At 44.0% G+C, this 20,969-nt stretch overlaps 1 protein-coding gene across 1 annotated transcript in view; it reads right to left on the minus strand.

The window, feature by feature from the left end:
* The window catches only part of igsf21a (immunoglobin superfamily, member 21a), a gene marked incomplete at its 5' end in the record, with an annotated part of 443,028 nt that overhangs the window by 8,523 nt on the left and 413,536 nt on the right, over window positions 1-20,969 (minus strand). The window contains 3 exons of the mRNA XM_083661710.1: window positions 33-71; window positions 7,971-8,163; window positions 14,157-14,257. Coding sequence (XP_083517836.1) covers window positions 33-71; window positions 7,971-8,163; window positions 14,157-14,257 — 333 coding nt within the window. The remainder of the gene's footprint in view (window positions 1-32; window positions 72-7,970; window positions 8,164-14,156; window positions 14,258-20,969) is intronic.

The raw sequence follows: 20,969 nt of genomic DNA on the forward strand, positions 1-20,969 counted from the left end.
CTCAAAGTAATTTCCACGGCAGCAACACTTACTGTTCTGATTCTGTGTGTTCTTCATCATGCTCGGGTTCTCTGTTGGAGACAAAGAGAAAGGAGAAACAGTTAGAACAGCCACAGAGAAATTGAGTCGAATGAGAAAATGAGGAATGAATGAGAAAAAGAGCGAGCGAGAGAGAAAGAGACAGATAGAGAGAGAGAGAGAGAGAGAGTGAGGTTATAAAAGGAGAAAATAGTTCTGTCTGACAGAGGTTGTGGCTTTCTAATGAAGCTGAACTCCAGAGTTCCTCTCAAGCACATGATGGTAAATGACATGGCCCCAAGTGAGGAGGAGGTAAATGACATGCTCCTAGTGAGGAGGACTGCATGGGGCTATTCGTGGCTTTGAGAAGGCAGCTAGCGCACTCCAGCAGACACTTCAGCAGCAGAGAGAGAGAGAGAGAGAGAGAGAGAGAGAGAGACCAGGAGGCACCTCCAACTGTAGCACAGAGAAGGGGAGAGTGTGGAGCACAGAGAAGGAGAGACGTGGGAGAGAGTGGAGAAAGTAGCGTAAGTCCACCTCCCTCTAATAAGCAGTGTGTGGACGGCCAGCCTGCACAATATGCTCTGACAACGTGTTTGCCACTTCTGCGAGGGACAGAGTAATTGCAATGGATGGAGCATTGAGGGCTAGAAACACCCATGTAGGCTCCATTTTGTGGGCTATTTTTGGACTGCAGACTCTTCACATGCAACCAGGTGGATACCATATCCAGGATGAAACCTTGCCACATTACCATAACATCTCCACTCGGAGGCACAGATAATTTTTGTGTGTGCATATGAACGCATTAGGGGGTTCGTGTGTGTGCATTTTCTGCCAACCAATCGCCAGAATAAAGCGTTGGTATTTTACGTGTCTGAAAACCAGGGATATGTACAGTATCAACGTGAGTGTTATGTTATGTTCCTCTGCCGTTAAAAGTGAAAGTAAACATGTCGCGCAGTTGGTTAGGTTTAGGCAACCAAAGCAACTTTTGGGGTTTTGGTTTGGGTTAAAACTGAAAGTAAAAATACAACGTGCCTCGGTCGGGAGTTGAACATACACTCTCTCGCTTGCACGCTGCAAGTCCACCAATCCCATTCATACTCCCTTAGGCACCAGCAAACTACTTCAACGTGAGACAGTTGTTAGACTCTACGACGTACGTTAATATTCAGTATGAGACAGTCGTTAGACTCTACTACGACGTACGTTAATATTAATATGAGACAGTTGTTAGACTCTACGATGTACGTTAATATTCAGTATGAGACAGTCGTTAGACTCTACTACGACGTACGTTAATATTAATATGAGACAGTTGTTAGACTCTACGATGTACGTTAATATTCAGTATGAGACAGTCGTTAGACTCTACTACGACGTACGTTAATATTAATATGAGACAGTTGTTAGACTCTACGATGTACGTTAATATTAATATGAGACAGTTGTTAGACTCTACTACGACGTACGTTAATATTAATATGAGACAGTTGTTAGACTCTACGACGTACGTTAATATTAATATGAGACAGTTGTTAGACTCTACGATGTACGTTAATATTACTACTTCAACATGAGACAGTCGTTACACTCTACGACATACGTTAATATATACACCGGTCCAGCGATCTGGTCCTTGGCCAACGGGATTGTCCCTTTGGTCTAATGGATAACGTGTTGCACTTGTAAATGACAGACACTGTCAGGCACTCTGTCTCATGCCTTCTGGTTCAGCCCTTCACTAATGGGATTCTGGGCCAAAATATTTGACTGGTACTCTAAGACCTACAAAATAACCCTTCAGCCGGAGGCGGAACTCGCCATCTTCGGCTGCTCGGAGTCCTACTCTGAACTTCCCTACAGCTGTGCAACAGTCTCAGGGGCAACTGAGACTGTTGGGCACGCAGGGGACAACTGTTGCCCCCCCCAAAAAAAAGTATTCTGAAGGAATGGAAGTCCCCCTCTTCACCTTCTTTTCAATTGTGGTTGATGGACATGATCTCTGTTATACGGATGGAGAGACTCAGGTTCCTGAGGACCAACTCACTTAAAAAAAAAAATCAACTATCTGGGAGCCGTTTCTAGTCTACCTAGATGAAGTCAGGGACGACGGCTGACTCGCCGGGCTGGTTTCTCATGGACCCCTTGCGTAGGATCCCATGCACAATATCTCTTACAAGCACATAAGCACCTTATGCGGCTGGTAGCAACACGTTGTAATATTGAATGTCGCTGATGTATGAATGCTTTTTCTTTCTTTTCTTTTCCCGTGTCTGATCCTGTTCGTTTGTTTTGTTTTGTTCGTGTGTTGTTCCGAGAACATTTTTAAATAAAATATTGGGGAAAAAAGTCAGACGCCAGGTTCGATACCAGCCTCGCCTGTGCCGTTACAATATTCACAGTATCACTGTAGAGTATCTACAAACATGATATACAACGTATTCTGGTTCAGAAATGTTCATATTCTATATATCCGTGGATTCCAGAAACGTACAATGCCAAAATGTTATTTTGGCGACGGGGCAGATTTTGTGTGTGCGTGTGTGTGTGGAATGTGTTTGTGTGCTGCCACCTGCCTCCCCAGCGCTGACTCACTTCACAGTCATCACAGAGAGGGTACGACCAGAGAAAGGTGGCTAAAGTACGTAGCCCACATCATCAAGACGAGCGCGCTGTTCTCCGGCGCTACAGAGTCTCTGTACCGAGCCGTCCTCATTATACTCTATTATTCCTGATGATGTGTATTGAACACTTTGCCAAGTGAGCAGTGCTGCTGCTCCGCCCCCCGAGGAGAGATGGAGGTGTCTCATCTCAAGGCCACAGGGGACGGTGCCAAGGTCACTTCATCACCATTGACTTCCCCTAAGCGAGAGTGGAAGCCATCTACAAGGAGCCGGCAGACAGATGGGCCACACTCGGCACGCAGCCCGTGACACCTGAGGGTGCATCACGGTGTTAAATAGACATTAACGCTCTTCCTCTGCAAAACGCCTCCCAAGGCAACGCCTCCCCCCCAAAGTGCCACTTCCTCTTTAAAGTGTACCTTCTTATTGGCCCCGCCCACAAATCCCAACATTTGTGACATCGTTAAAAAATGAGATAGAAAATGGCTGCTCCAATTCACCTGAACATTATACTCCAAGGGTAAATGTGTGCGCGCGCGCGCCACTTTATTTACTCAAATCTTAACCCTGTGAATTCCAAACTAAAATCGACACTAATCCAAATCTTAACCTGATGAGCTGAGATTCTTTCTCTTTCATAACCGCTTCATGGTAAAAGTATCCGACTAAAGCTGACCAACAATGTTTTCCAGGTAAACGACATGTATTTGTTTACATTCATAATTTTGCACAAACAGAGAGAATGCTGTTAGACTATGTTGAATATTTTTCTTCTAAGATGTTTGGAAAGTCAATGTGACTTTGCGGTAAACAGAAGAGATTTTCTTTTTGTTGTTGCTATCCCATCACACTTGATCCAATCAGGAGAGAGGATTGGGTCAACATGGTTCTCAATCACAAGTAGGCAAATACTGATGCCTTTGGTTGTTGTTCTAGATCGGATCGCCCACCCAAAGTGTCACTATTTGACTACTTGGGAATGAGAAATTATGTTGACTCAACCCTTCCTTCAGAATCACGTACAGCACCTATAATACGGTGCGGAAAAACAACCTGGAACGGAGAGGAAAAACAACCTGGAAGAACCGTTTAAAATTCTTGTCTGGGCACCCATTGTGCTCACTAGCGCCAATATTTTAACTAGTGGCTGAAAACCCCTGTTGGTCATCTTTAACCCATTGATACCTGATGCAGCATTTGCGTGTATATCCCTCATTTGTGTGCGTATCCCTTTAAGACCGCGAACCGCGTTAACGCGGTTCGCGGTCTTAAAGGGATACACACACAAATGCTGCATCAGGTATCAATGGGTTAAGGAAACATCCTTCTAGCTGGAGCAGAAGTGATTGAATTAAAACAGCGCTCTCTTTATTGACAGCGTCCTGCGAAGCTGTGAACAGCTCCGGAGATCCCCGGTCTTATAACAGTGTCCAGAATAAACAGATCCAGAGGAACTGGACACACATGTAATAGAGTCAGTAAGCAATCTAACTCCCACATCAACCTAAGTAAATGAAGGACCTTGAGGTTTGAATGAACACCATACCTCCAGTCGGCCAGTGAACAAGGTGCTTTTCTAACACCGTCGACAACAACGACCCTTTATTCCCTCGTGGGCTTTTCATGTGACTGTTGGCGTTTGGTGTTTTAAGTGAGAGGGAGCGCTACTGCAACATATGCCAATGGTGGGATAGACACTATGTCTCTTGCCACACTGACAGACTACAGATATTCTTTCATTCTGCAGCCTATAAAAAGAATAGTGTTGTTGAGCCAATTAGTGATACAATCTCTTATTAATCGCACTCTTAGTTTCATTAATAATTCATACCTAAAAGCGGTCACACAAATCTCTCAAGTATTTTTCAAAGATATTGTAGATCCTCTTAAATGAATTGTGTAGAATTATACAATTATCTGGGACATTTCGCTGTGTAATGGGATAAGCATTCCAGATCGTTCTTGTAGAGTCAAGTTGTACAGTCAAATTGGGGGGAGGGGGGAATTCAGCATCTTGTAAATAATTAACAAACATAAATGTGATCTAAATTTAGTTGGTTGACTGGTAGCCACTGGAACGGGGCCGGGTAAAAACTATAAATACTTTGATATTATATGTATCTTATGAGGAAATTCATGTACTCTGTAGTCTACTCTATGCACTACAGTATAGTCTACAGTATATCCTCTGTAGTATTTAGAGATGGGATGGCTCTACTTTGCACTCTGAATATTGTATCTCCTTATCTTATTGAAATGGAAATATTTATTTATTTATTCTGATTTTGTATGGTGTAATTATATTGTATTTGTTATTGCCTATTGTTGAAGCTTTGAAGTGCACTTGTATTGGGGAATATACACGTTGAATTCCCAGCCAATCAGCACCGGATTATTTACAGTAAATGCACACCTGATGGCAATCAAGCACATAGCGATTCTGATGAAGCAGTATACGTAGTTTGCTTCTTGTTAGGGGTTCAAGCCCTGAAGGGGCTGAAACCCTATTGTTTTTGTGCCGGTTTATTATTATCGTCGTTTTCCATCTGCCTCGACGCAAATTCCTGTGAGTTGGTAAATGCCAGAGACCTGAAATTTGGCACAATGACAGATATTGGTGGCTGGTTTCTGCTCAAGAAATATTTTTCGAATCGGCCTGAAGGTGGCGCTATAATTAGAGATTTTACCTTAAAGGCCATAAGTTCCTAGCCTGGTAAACCGCCCGTCACGTGAACTCACATTTCATTTGGTTCTCCGTGACGGTCTGGACCCGCACAGGCAGTTTAAGATGATTGGTCGAGCCATGCCGGGCCGACGAATCAGCGGCGGCCGTAGGCGGGCAGGCTCGTCTGGGCAAGTAGTGGGTACATGGTCTTTGTAGTTCTTTTCACTCGTCAACATCGCGGAAGTGACAGGCAGTCTGAATGAAATTGAATGTAATGTTCCCAATTCTATGTATTAAATTCTAAAAAACGACCCTCAACATTTGGGAAGGCTAAGCCACACAACTAGTTCGTTATAATCTAACTAAATGCTTCGAAGGTGACTTTACGACCGCGAGGACTCAATCAATGAATACCACGGAGATCATCCACAGGCACCTTCCGCGATCTGATTGGTTGAAGTTAACACCCACCAGCGGTGATAGACAGATGGGTCATCCAATCACCTGCCAAGTAGCTTGGACAAAGTGCCCGCCTCCGTCAGCGGGTCTGGTGACTTCAAACCCAGATCGACTGGTTTAGTGAAACCTATGTGGAGCTATACCGTCCATCTGGCAGCGTCAGGTTAATAAGTTCCACGCCGTTTGTCCGATTTTCAAACTTTTTTCCCCCCCACATGTTCAGGTGAACCTGCTCTACAAATTTGCCATAGGGACCCTGAAGGTCAGTCTGGAAAATTTCTGAGATATTTGGAAAAGTTTGGAAAACACATTTTTGACCGATTTCCACCAAGATCGCCAGGAAGCATCTATGGAGCAAGCTCTACAATCGTGAATTTTGGATTTTTGAAATCTACTTTCGTTTCGGAGTTATTAATCGTTAAAGTTGTGAGAGGGCGTGGCCTCTCAGCTAAATTGTCATAACTTCATGACTGATTAACGAATCTTCACGAACCTTGTTGGCGATCTTCGGGGACCATCCCAGACCATGTGGGTTAAATTTTCTGCAATTTGACCCAAAGGGGGCGCCATAAACGCAATAAATGGGCGTGGCCTAACACAAAAAAGGCCGTAACTCTGCACCTGTTTGTCCAATGATCGCAAAACTTGGCAGATATATCAGGGAGCATGTCCTAGTCAAGATCAGGCCCCAGTTGCACAAAGCACCTTAGGTTAAGATTTCCCTTAGAGTCAGAGTTAAGGTGTCCATAAAATAGAATCGGCTGCACAAAACACCCTTAAATCTTCTCCATAAGGTTAAACATTTTAAGGAAAACATAAGCACAAGATTTAAGGGTGTTTTGTGCAGCCGATTCTATTTTATGGACACTTGAACTCTGACTCTAAGGGAAATCTTAACCTAAGGTGCTTTGTGCAACTGGGCCCAGAAGTTTTGTGAAAGTGGGCGGGGTCTATGGTGTAAGCATGTAATAGCTGTAAATCAAGTCCATTCGCATAATCGGTTGCAAACTTATCAGCCTCATATCTGGAATGGCATTTCTGACATGCTATTTCACAATTTGACCAAAAGGGGGCGCCACAGATGTAAAAAGTGGGCATGTCATAACACAACATATGCCGTAACTTCACACCCGTTTGTAACTCCCAGGCTGTTTCTGCAATTTTCAAGCAACTTTTTTCCACATGTTCACCTGAACGTGCTCTACAAATTTGCCTCAAGGACTATTAGGTGTTCAATTTGCGCAAGGCTTGAACCCCTGCCGTTGTCGCTTGCGGCCATATTTTTTTAATGTAATCTATTAGAGGTATACTATGACACTTTTTTAGGGCCCTTGAAATGTAAACAAGCCTTATTGTTGTATTTTATATTATTTTTTACATGTAAAGTTGACATTTAAAGTATATTTTAGCTCTGACAGAGCTCTTGATACAAGGAATATCAGTTTGTAAGAGCTACAAATTAGTTTTAGATGTACTTGAAGCCATAAATGGTTTGTTTATATTTGTATTGTTTGTAAACATTGGAGCAAAACAGGCTTGTGTTTTGAGGTGTGTACATACCAAAAACTATGAGATGCTCGTGTGTACAGTACATACCAAGGACTATGAGGTGTGTGTACATACCAAAGACTATGAGGTGTGTGTGTGTACAGTACATACCAAGGACTATGAGGTGTGTGTACATACCAAAGACTATGAGGTGTGTGTGTGTACAGTACATACCAAGGACTATGAGGTGTGTGTACATACCAAAGACTATGAGGTGTGTGTGTGTACAGTACATACCAAAGACTATGAGGTGTGTGTGTGTACAGTACATACCAAGGACTATGAGGTGTGTGTGTGTGTACAGTACATACCAAGGACTATGAGGTGTGTGTGTGTGTACAGTACATACCAAGGACTATGAGGTGTCTGTACATACCAAAGACTATGAGGTCTGTGTGTGTACAGTACATACCAAAGACTATGAGGTGTGTGTGTGTACAGTACATACCAAGGACTATGAGGTGTGTGTGTGTGTGTACAGTACATACCAAGGACTATGAGGTGTGTGTGTGTACAGTACATACCAAAGACTATGAGATGTGTGTACATACCAAGGACTATGAGGTGTGTGTGTGTACAGTACATACCAAAGACTATGATATGTGTGTACATACCAAAGACTATGAGGTGTGTGTGTGTACAGTACATACCAAAGACTATGAGGCGCGTGTGCGTGTCCGTGGAGCCCAGAGGGTTCTGGGCGGTGCAGCGGTACATGGAGCCGTTGAGCTCGGCTGGGACCCTCTCCAGAACCAGCTCCTTGCCCTCCCGCTCAGCGCTGCCATCCAGCAGCCGGCCCCCCACCCGCGTCCAGGTGAACAGGGGCTCCGGGAACACTTCATTCTATCAACACACCCACAGATGGGAGGGAGAGAGAGACAGAGATATGGAGAGATATAGGGAGGGAGAGAGATAGGCAGAGAGAGGGAGAGAGATAGGGAGAGAGAGAGGCAGAGAGAGGGAGAGAGAGAGGGAGAGAGATAGGGAGGGAGAGAGAGAGGCAGAGAGAGGGAGGGAGAGAGAGAGGGAGAGAGAGAGGGAGAGAGTGGGGGTGAAGGAGGGGTGAGTTGGTGGTGCAGAGAAAGTCTGGCGGCTCAGCCAAGAGATTAAGTGTAAAAGATACATGAATAATACAAGCACCAATTTCCCCTCTCTAATAAACATGCATTAATGATCACACGTCACTTTACAAGAGAGGACCCCCCCACACACCCCCCTATTTCAAAATATACTGCTAGTACTCCCCACCACACACACACCCCCCATTTAAAAATATACTGCTAGTACTCCCCACCACCCACACCCCCCCATTTAAAAATATACTGCTAGTACTCCCCACCACCCACACCCCATTTAAAAATATACCACTAGTACTCCCCACCACACCCACACCCCATTTAAAAATATACTGCTAGTACTCCCCACCACCCACACCCCCCATTTAAAAATATACCACTAGAACTCCCCACCACCCACACCCCCCATTTAAAAATATACCACTAGAACTCCCCACCACCCACACACCCCATTTAAAAATATACTGCTAGTACTCCCCACAACACACACCCCCCTATTTCAAAATATACTGCTAGTACTCCCCACCACCCACACCCCCCATTTAAAAATATACCACTAGTACTCCCCACCAGCCACACCCCCCATTTAAAAATATACTGCTAGTACTCCCCACCACCCACACCCCCCATTTAAAAATATACTGCTAGTACTCCCCACCACACCCACACCCCATTTAAAAATATACTGCTAGTACTCCCCACCACCCACACCCCCCATTTAAAAATATACCACTAGAACTCCCCACCACACCCACACCCCCCCATTTAAAAATATACTGCTAGTACTCCCCACAACACACACCCCCCTATTTCAAAATATACTGCTAGTACTCCCCACCACCCACACCCCCCATTTAAAAATATACCACTAGTACTCCCCACCAGCCACACCCCCCGTTTAAAAATATACTGCTAGTACTCCCCACCACCCACACCCCCCATTTAAAAATATACTGCTAGTACTCCCCACCACACCCACACCCCCCCCCATTTAAAAATATACTGCTAGTACTCCCCACCACACCCACACCCCCCCATTTAAAAATATACTGCTAGTACTCCCCACCACACCCACACCCCCCATTTAAAAATATACTGCTAGTACTCCCCACCACACCCACACCCCCCCATTTAAAAATATACTGCTAGTACTCCCCACCACACCCACACCCCCCATTTAAAAATATACTGCTAGTACTCCCCACCACCCACACCCCCCATTTAAAAATATACTGCTAGTACTCCCCACCACACCCACACCCCCCCCCCCCATTTAAAAATATACTGCTAGTACTCCCCACCACACCCACACCCCCCATTTAAAAATATACTGCTAGTACTCCCCACCACCCACACCCCCCATTTAAAAATATACTGCTAGTACTCCCCACCACACCCACACCCCCCCCCATTTAAAAATATACTGCTAGTACTCCCCACCACACCCACACCCCCCATTTAAAAATATACTGCTAGTACTCCCCACCACACCCACACCCCCCCATTTAAAAATATACTGCTAGTACTCCCCACCACACCCACACCCCCCCATTTAAAAATATACTACTAGTACTCCCCACCACCCACACCCCCCATTTAAAAATATACTACTCTTAGATAATAGGAGAACGCAATAAGAGGGTGAATCTTTTGTGGGCTTCTCCCACGGAAGGCTTCTCACCCTCCAACACACACACACGCACGCACACGCACGCACGCACGCATGCACGCACACACACACACACACACACACACACACACACACACACTAGTCTTCTCTGCCATCCACATGGTGCTTGAATGAATGCAGTTGGAGCAGAGAGGGCTTTCAGTGCAGAAAGCGGTTGGAGGCACTCAATCCTCCCTCCGCCTATAGACCTTATAATGCCAAGACAGAATGACTTATTTCTTCCTCAAGAAAATCATATCATTCAACAGATGGAAGGTTCACAGTGAGAAAATTCAGTGCTTCAAAAATATGACCTCAGATCTGTTTGTGTAGAATATGAAGGACCTTCAGTCTACACGTCTGTATAAATATGACCTCAGATCTGTTTGTGTAGAATATGAAGGACCTTCAGTCTACACGTCTGTTTGTGTAGAATATGAAGGACCTTCAGTCTACACGTCTGTTTGTGTAGAATATGAAGGACCTTCAGTCTACACGTCTGTATTTGGTTCGTTTAGGTTCACTAAACTCAGTTCATTTTGTTAAGGAAACGGGGTAATCTGTCTCCCTACACTCGTAAAATGGCACATTTTGGAGTTGTTTTCTGTATCGGGCGATATTGGTGCAGTTATTTGAAGAGCGCACCCGAGTTCAAATCATATCATTCTCACCCCTACCCACATGAACCATCAGTTCAAATAGAGGGCGCTAAACATGCTTGATTTGAATGTGCCCTTATAACTCTGTGTGGGTTTAACAGAGTGAAACTGTTAGCAGAGTGAAAGCTGGTGTGAACTGAAATAAACGTGTTAACAGGAGTTTTCCCAGTTCAAATGACGACAGCAGTGAAGTGGGTTGGTGGATCGAGACAAAAGGTGACATTAATAAGATAAGAAACACTGAAAAGTCCAAGGGAGCCCCTAACCCCTAACCCCTAACCTAAACCCTAACCCCTAAACCCTAACCCCTAAACCCTAACCCTAACCCTGACCAGCCTGGCTGCCAGAATACAATGTCATCATTGTAAATTTCTGCAATCCACAGATATGTAGAATATCAACATTTCTGAACCAAAATACGTTTTAGACATTATCACATCTCTAGATACGTACGTGAATATTACCATTATACACAATCATAGAGTCTGCTATTGAAAGAACGCAGTGGCCAGTAAGGGTGTAAACACTTGCCTTTCACACCAGAGGGCGCTGTTCAATTCGCAGTCGTGGTCACAGCGTTTCCAAAGTCTAAAACCGTGAGTCATATTTCACATTTTTGTTATTTAAGCCTAACACAAACCATAAGCCTATCCTTAACCAAGTTGTTTTACTTGCCTAAACATAACCAACGTTTTTAACGTTATTTTATTTGCATCTAATGTTGGAAAGGCAGCGAGGTTTGGTTTAAAATGTGTGTTAAGATTGTAGGTTTGCAGAGACGACAAATACCACGTTGTGGAAAAGGTATTTTGCGGTCGTTTTGTTTCAAGTTCACGTTGATATTCGGGACATCACTGGTTTGCAGATAGCTTACATGTAATGCCAATGTTTTATCCTGGCGATTGGGTTGCCCTGATGGCCTACTAGCTCCGCCTTGTTTAGCCTGGTTATGCACTAACAACAGTGTGAGGATCAAGTCAAGTGGCACAAAACTGAAAGCCACACTGTAGAATGATCACCCATAATCTATTCCTGAAACAATAAACCACAGGGGGGAAACTAGCATCTCTTTTGATCATAGAGGCAGAAATATGCGTCTTGACACACAGAGTCTTATCTACCTGTGAAACCCCAGAGCCTCGGTCCAGTGAAGGATAAGGGAGATTTGCTTTGTGGTCAACCTGCACCATGCACTGATGTGATGCCTGCTGCTGCCCGAAGGACCCGATTGGCTGTATGCTCCAGTCAAGCCTGTCTATAATAATGACCATTCTTAACACTATTCAAAGAATAACACACATATTCCTGAAGTCAACGGGGCAGAAATATACACATCCATCTGTGCAGTCTGTAGCTGCACTAAACCACAAAAAAGACGAGTGCATTAATTTGACATTGAAAAGGAAAATACAATCAAATAAAAAAGCAATACACGCGCCTCATCATTGCCAGAGATTCCTGAAGCAGCGACCGAGACGCAACAAAGGCCATTTGTGCCGTGGTCCATTAGCATGCTATCAGCTTTAGCCCGATCCTCTTCACCTGACTGCCTTCAATGTGTCATCGGCACCTGTCACCTGTCACAGAGATCTGGATCATCCACAGGCCAGTCACGCCAGCAGCCAGGGACAGTCACGCCAGCCAGGGACAGTCACGCCAGCCAGGGACAGTCACGCCAGCAGCCAGGGACAGTCACGCCAGCAGCCAGGGACAGTCACGCCAGCAGCCAGGGACAGTCACGCCAGCCAGGGACAGTCACGCCAGCAGCCAGGGACAGTCACGCCAGCAGCCAGGGACAGTCATGCCAGCAGCCAGGGACAGTCACGCCAGCAGCCAGGGACAGTCACGCCAGCAGCCAGGGACAGTCACGCCAGCAGCCAGGGACAGTCACGCCAGCAGCCAGGGACAGTCACGCCAGCAGCCAGGGACAGTCACGCCAGCAGCCAGGGACAGGGCCTCTCTTTTTCGGCAGGGGATGACAGCGACACAGAGACAATCTCTTTGCTTTGAACTTTCACTCCTCTGGGAGTGTGTGGCAAGGATTCTGCAGGCAGCAAAAGTAGCAAAACAGCTAGCGTAGCATGCACGCCTACTGGCTTAGAATGATAGACGTGGGCTATATAGTGTAACAAAGGAACAACACAGTTATTCCTAAACAAGTGGATTTTTTGTTCTGTAGGTTATTAATTTTGTATTTAAGGTGTTTGCTACCCCGAGGCTATACAGAGTACAAAATGGGAAACAACCTGGAAAGGGGAGGACTGTTTTCCTAACCTTTCAATATTTGACAGTATTTTGCACTCTGCACACTTCTCACCAAAATGTTCAGTATTTAAAAATTAAGAATGCAGTTACATTCTACGGAATTGTATTCGCTCATCAAATAGTAAATAAAATGAAAGTTTCGTATGCATACTAGGACTGGGGAATACATTGAGATCGTGATATGGGACTAGATATCGTCTTACATTTTGCATATCATAATATGGTGATATGGCAGAAATGTTGTCTTTTCCCGGTTAGAAGGCTGCATTACAGTAAAGTGATGTCATTTTCTGAACTCACCAGACTGTTCTAGCTGTTCTATTATTTTCCTTTACCCACTTAGTCATTAGATCCACATTGCTGAAGATTATCAAAAATATCATTGTGTAAATATTTTGTGAAAGCACCAATAGTCATCCCGGCAATATCGTCACAATATCGATATTGAGGTATTTGGTCAAACATGTTGTGATATTTGTTTCGATATCGCCCAACCCTAAATTGCATTGATGAACAGACTGAGGAGATGTCTATAATATATTTCTTGCCCTGTAAGGGGACATTCAGATCAAAAGCGTTTTTGGAGCTGCCAGCGTCTTTCTGCAATTCATTCTCTATGTAAGGACGCGCTAGACGTGCTCCTCTTTTAATGAACGCACCTGGCATTTAAACGCTGGTGGCGTCTCGTCTTTTTGGCGGAGCGCTCTGGGCGTTTTAAAGCTGACGAAGTTGAACATTTGGAAGAAAAGTGCGCTGCTCTTCTTTTTACTTCTCCTACATTTTCACCTCCCAGAGGGATCCTCAACCTCGCTGCTGCCAGAATTGGCAATAATCTGGCTTTCATGTTGACAGTGAACAACATCAAACAGACAAAACCAGCTGGCTACCGTCCGTGTGGTCGTTGTGTGCTCAACTCCAGTGCGTGCGACTGCAGGGGAAAATAAAATGAAGCGCAAAAAAAACGCTCCGTGCGCTATGTTTTGTGCACAATGGAAGCGCCCTCGACATGATTTTAGCATTCTGACTGAAAAAAAAAACGCTTTTGGTGTGAATGTCCCTTAAGAATGGTCATTACAGTTGAAAAGTAGACAGGCTGCATACAGTGCATCTCCTCCCATCCCAGACTGAACCGGACTCTTGCGGTTTCACTTCAAACCCAGCACTTACCCCAGGAGATCCTACCTGGAATCCTTGCACAGTGATGCGCACCGTGTCCCCTACCTTTGCCCTCACGGGGGACATCAAGAGTTTAGGGCCCTTAGGAGCCGCTGGAGAGAGAAGAGACACAAAAAGGAGAGAGAAAGGGGCTGTCATCCTACTGAGCATGGAGAGCAAATCCGCCTGGACACCTGTTTTGTCACCGGGGGGAGAGGGGACAAATACAATTTCCTGTCAATTAAGGGTCACAGGGCGAGAGGCTGGGGACCTGCGGCTCTTTCATCCAAACCACTGCTGGATTCATTCCCCCCTCGGAGAGAAAAGGGACTAAATTGGGTGGATAGTCATTACAAGAGGAGAATGGGAGAGCAGGGGGTGGAGTGTGGAGGCGGCGAGATAAGGAACACTCAGGGAACTAATTCCCTCGTCTTGGTGTGGACAGCAGCACCCAGATGGCTTTCATCTGGACCCTCTCTAAGACAATGGCCTTCACTCGGGAGAGAGGGAGGAGGGAGAGTGGAATATTCTCAGATTGTGAGGGGGGCCAGTATTTGTCCTGTGTATGTAATCCAGAGATAGTGATTTCCATAATGTGATAAAAAAAGGTCTGTAATTTATTTATGGAACATGGTAACTTCAGTTATTCATAAACAAATTGATTTTTTTCCCCCGGATATAAATGTTGTATTTAAGGAGTTTTATAACCCGAGGCTATACAATGTAGAAATAAATAAACAAGCTGAAAGGAGAGCAGTGTTTTCCTAACCTTTTTAATATTTTACACTCTTTTACAACTTGCACACTTCTCTGGAATCGAATAGAATTGCATCGCGTCGCTGTCGGGTGGAAACCTTGTCTCTCCAAAAAAAGCAATTTTTCACAAGGAAGAAAAAATATTCACATTTGAACATGGTGTAACAACATTAATAACCAGTAATAAAACATCTTTCGCTGGTCCAAAGTTGTTTAGTTTGGGTAGCCCCACTAAATCCATTTATGAAATAAAAAGAAAACGGCCACATTTGGAGATACAAGGTTTCTACCCAACAGAATAGTGAGCAAAATGAAAGTTTTTGTCTGCATACATGAACAGAATGTGGAGATGTGGACATAATATATTTCTTGCCCAATAAGAATGGAAATTATATAGAGGCACCAGTGATTACCCTGTGCAGCCTATGTATTGCAACGATTGTGATTTGCATAATGTGATAAAAAGGTATGTCATTTCTTTATGGCTAAACTTTGCCATTTCCTGTAGAAGATCATGGAGGAGCAGCAGCAGTGCAGAAGCCCCCTGAAGTCTAGGGAGTGCAGGGGGATAAATAACCTGGGCCCACTAAGCAGGTTCTGCATGCTTTGAGTTGATTAAAGAGAAGTGCATCACATGCTGGGTGAGTCCATGTGTTGGAGACAATGGACTCAGCAGCACATGCAATAAGACTTCAGCTAAGGGCACCCTATCAATAATCGCTGCACTGGTCCACCTCAGGAGGTCTCAAATTAATTCAGTTGAAACTCTCAATATAAATCACCGGCTGCTTGTTTTCATTGACGACTTAAAGCAAAAGATAAATAAATGAACAGATAAATGACCCGGCTTTTGAGCTATTAATCAAGCCACAAAGTGTCCACTGTGCCTAATGAAGCAGGAAGCCTGAGGAAGCCACTGCAAGCCTGCATCAGCCTAATGGAGAAGGACTTCTATTGTCACATGTGGAAAGGGGATTGAACATGTGCATTAAGCCACATAGATCACATCTATAGATCCTTTCACAGAACACAGAAAAGTCCCATATTCTGATTGCATGCTCGCTCTCCTTTTCACTGGTTTGTTTGAACAGACGAGGGACGTTACAGAGACGGAGGATGAAAATGGTGAAATTACTCAAATTAGCGTGGAGGATGCCCCCTCAACTTACAAATCGATCGCATTTGTTTTTGTTAAAATATCGTATCGTATCGTTATTGTGAACCAAATATCGTGTATCTTATCGTATCGTGAACTGAGTGTATCGTGACACCCCTAATATATATATACATATATATATATATATATATATACAGTATATATATACTGTATATACACACACACACACACACACACACACACACACACACACACACACACACACACACACACACACACACACACACACACAGTGTATATAGAAAACATCAGACAAAAAAACATCAGACAAACAAACTGTGTATTGCAACAACTTAGGTGCTTTGAATTTGGCCAAACTGCTTTTTCCATTAGAGCTATAAACATATTGAACTCTACTGCCAGTAGTATCAGACAAAGCCCTCAATTGACCAGTTTTGAATTACAACTGTAATCCTGACTGAAATCCAAACAAACATGTAATTATTACTGTAACTCCAAGCATAGTGCACCTTTTTTTAAATCTTATTTTGTGTTGTATTTTATGTTTATGTACTGTAGTAGATATTACAAATCTACTGTAAATCCAGTACATATACAAATGCACTGGCTTTACAGTACACTGTACCTGTTACTCTATTTTTATATATTTTTGACTGTCCTCATATCATCTAGAGACCCAGCAACTGCAGATGAAATTTAGCTTTCTTACAGTAGCTAATTCTGGGACCGTTTCTGACAGTCCATTGTCCCTGTAAAAAAATAAATAAATAAAATAAAAAAAGCTAGACGTAATGGGAAGAAAGGCTTGACAGCAGAATTCTGGAGTGACTTCAGCTGCTCAACACAAAAAAAGACTATATGCTAATCACCTACGGTAATTTGTTACAAATCAGGGCATACTGTAGTTAGGTTGTGCAAAGTTTGAGAATATTGGCTTGAGCTTTTTACAGAGGATTCTGTCTTTTCTTTTTTTTTGATAACCAGAACATATTGGCATATTTATATTGGCAAACTAACCGAAGTCATAATGTGAGCAGTTTGAAATGGCTAAGTGTTCCATGCCATGCTAAAGATGGATGGCATTTCACAGGATGCTCTTGGCATGGCGGTGCTATCATCCCACCTCCCACGCACTAACGGAAGGATATTTTTAAATATTGGGTGTCATGGCGTCACAGAGAGAGCTTGCAAGGCATATGGCACGGGGACGATGATGGCTCATTTCTGGGATTGGCTCCAACAGCGACAGTTGGCGTTCTACGTCACCACCTTTGATTAGGACACCGTGCGATGTGCCGCACCTAACGCTGCGCTCTCTGAGGTTCCACGGCCTCGCAGGGGAGAATGACGCCCGAGACCTCGACCCCACCACTGATCACTTCTGGAGGGGTCGTAGAACAAACATGCCCTCCGGAAAACAACACCTGCGTAGCACTGCATCAGGTGTGCTTTGTTATGGAGCCAGGACAGCAGCAGGTCTGCCCAGCCAACATAACAGACTGGCGCGGCATCTTAAGCGGGCGAAGGGAACCTGTCGCATTAGCCGGGTGACTGGCTTCACTGAGAAGGAAAAACTGGAGAGGCACGCAACCCAATTTAAAAGGCCTGACTGCAGGCTTTCATGGAAGGCTACCCAGACCTGGGAGATGAGAGAGAGGGATGAATGTGGAATTTAGATGCAGACACACCAACAATATATATTCGCACAGGCACAGTCACACACATAGGCTACTGTACTTACATACTGTACATACACAAACACACATACTGTACTGACATACTGTACATAAACAAATACTAGGGATGCACGATATTTGATATACAATATGTCGATATTTTCCAACCCTTTTGGCTGATTGCCGATGCCCATACATCAGTTCCACTAATTGATGTTCATCAATTAGTGGAATTAACACATTATTATGCCCATGTGAAAACCACTTCAACTTAGGTTATGTTTTTTATTCATGTAACATTTTCTTTCAAACAAAACTGTCAGATCCATCCTACTTAAACAGGCTTGGATGATGCTGAGCACCACAACCAGGGCCAACTTGACCCACTTCACAAGTCGCAAAACAGATCAACACTGGCGCCGCCCGGGGGGGCGGGGCATGGTGTCGAGCATTTGGGCAGAATTAAAGCGTCATTTTATCGGCCTATCATATCGGCAGAAATGTTATTTTCGGGCCGATGCTTCATTTTAAAGCTTTTATCGGTGGATAACGACAACGTGCTGATATCATTGCGCATCCATAACAAATATCCATACGCATACATGCATAATATACACACACAAGCCCCGCCCCCTCCAGCAGACAGACAGACAGACACACACACACACACACACACACCGTGCACAGACGCCTTCCTGAAACAGAACATCTGCTCTTTGATTATCACGGTCTGGTGAAGGAATTATTGGTAGGAGAATGTGCGGACGCGAGGAAGCCTGGATCTCTTCTCACGGCTGTGCAGCGTGTTCAAATGAGAATTCCACATGAATAAGAAACACCTTATTCCATGTCAATCCAGCAATGCAAAGAGCTGCTTTTAATTATTAAGGTGCACGGTGTTCACCAATACAATCTCCCAGCACAGAATAGATCTCAGCGAGGTGTTGGAGCACTTTGTGAGACACTCTCCAGGCCCGGCCAGCGGCCCAATTTGTATGGCAAGCACAAAGCCACGGATGAATATTCATGAAGTGTAATACAACATTGGTGGATTGTCAGAGTGTCACTCCGTCTTATATTACATCTCTGAAAGATGGATTATTTATGGGCACTGCAAAGACCTCCTTTTCATTTCCTGATCAAACACACCTGAGAACCAAGAGTGTGTGTGTGTATACATTAGGACAGATCCAAACTGCAATTAGCCAGTTATAGCTGCATACTCTAAACCAGTGGTTCTCAATGTGGGGCTTGGGGAACACCATGGGTACTTGAGAGGGTTCCAGAGGGTCCCCAGCAAAGATGGGAATAATTTATTTTGATGATACAATGACAGAATGCATTACTATTTTATGGTCATGGCTTTCATACGCTCTCTGTAATAAAACATCTAAAAGTAAAACACCTTATCAGATGGAGACCCTGGGACAAAATCTTCTTAAATGGGGGTCTATGGTCTAATTTGTGTCAGTTTAGGGGTCCTCGACGTGACCCTGAGGTGAGCTGTTTTCAGTGACATTAGATGAGAGTTAAACAAAGTTCGACTGCTCGAAAGATGAGCAGTGTTTCTCTGTACATTATGATGTGAGCCAAGTCAAAAGCAGGACTCTCTCTCTCTGTTGCACGTAACCTCCGACCTGAATCACAACACCATTACTTTTCATTAGAGATGTGACGGTATGACAATTTCACATCACGATTATCGTGACCAAAATCATCACGGTTATCAGTATTATCATCACGGTTTGTTAAAATGTGCGGAAAATGTTCAAAAAGTACTGAGAGACTCACTGAAATCATTTCACCAAGTTTTAGATTGAAAACTCAGACCCAAAAAGGATCCATACACTCACTGAAATCATTTCTCCAAGGCGGGAGAGGGTTGCCAACTTTGGTTGAGGTTGGACAGTATTTACCATGTTTTTCAAAGCACTGTAATCACGGTACCAGGGTTTTAATGAGAATGAGAATTTGAAACGGTACGGTTATCGTAAAGGAATTTGATCACGGTGATCGTTACATCCCTACTTTTCATACTCCATTCCAAGACGCATCAAGCACACCGAGCAGGTCAGCGAATGCTTTGAATTTCAAGTGTGCTCCAATTAGAATCAACAAATGCACATTTTTCTGTTCTCGATTCTCTGGGTGGTGGTGGTGGTGGTGAGGGGAGAAGAATGTGTGGAGATGCTCCTTCCATCTCTTTAAAGAACAGAGATATGATAAATTAATGAGTTCAAATGCAGCAGAGAACAAGCCTTGTCAAAATATTACCGGCATTTGACATTTTCTCCAGAGCTTCACAGGCTCGTTCCCCTCGAGGCGTGTCACCTGTTGTATCATGAACATGTGAGAGAAGCCACAGAGCTGTTCAAATCCTTCCTGCAACACTTTGTCTCAGAGACAGCAGCTCGTGACATGATATCATCAGCTGACACTATACTGCCTCGGCCTCACAGTGAGATACTACTGTACTCTCTACGCCATGTCATTACACTTATTACAGTTTGAAGAGCTTTTTCCCCCTGAGAAAGAGATAGATCCTCCATTTGAAGAAAAGTGACACTACCAAATGGCTGGTACATACTGTAGAATCAAAACATCTTTTTAGAGAAGTGGTAGGGGTTTCAACTTCTGATTCAACTTGTTTACTCAAGTAAAAGTAAAAAAAAGTACAGGCTCTGAAGAGTACTAAGCAGAGATGCTCACAAGTCATTTTTTACAAGTCCAAGTCAAGTCTCAAGTCTTTGAGCTCAAGTCCAAGATGGGGACATCTCTGGTACTAAGGTAAGGTATAATAGTAAAAAGTATTTCTACCAGCTGTTTCTGTGCAAAGCTAATAGAAACTCATGTCATATATAATCTAAATACTATTAAACTTAAAAGGATCTCCTCTAAAAATGTTTTAAGACGACTATACTTTAACCTATGTTAAGCAGAGTGACACAGTGGCTCAGAGAGTTTGTTAGTTTGTGCTTCAGTCAGTTTTGAGCTTGTGGGTTCGAGCCTCAGTGAAGGCTTCCATTTTGAAGAACAACTTCCAAAGTGAAGACTGAAAAGCTCTGACAGAAAGTGCACGTGCTTGTAAGACTCAGTGGCTCACAGAGTTCGACAGCTGCAGGAAAGTCTTGAGGTTGTGTGTTCGAGCCTCAGTCTGTCAGAGAATTTTGAAAGTGGACACGCAGACGAAAGACTGGAAAGCCCTGAGAAAACCTGTCTTAAGAAGTCTGACCCGGTGGCTCAGAGAGATGATTT

Source organism: Poromitra crassiceps (assembly GCF_964638095.1).
Source record: "Poromitra crassiceps genome assembly, chromosome: 27".
In the NCBI taxonomy this organism is placed as follows: domain Eukaryota; kingdom Metazoa; phylum Chordata; class Actinopteri; order Beryciformes; family Melamphaidae; genus Poromitra; species Poromitra crassiceps.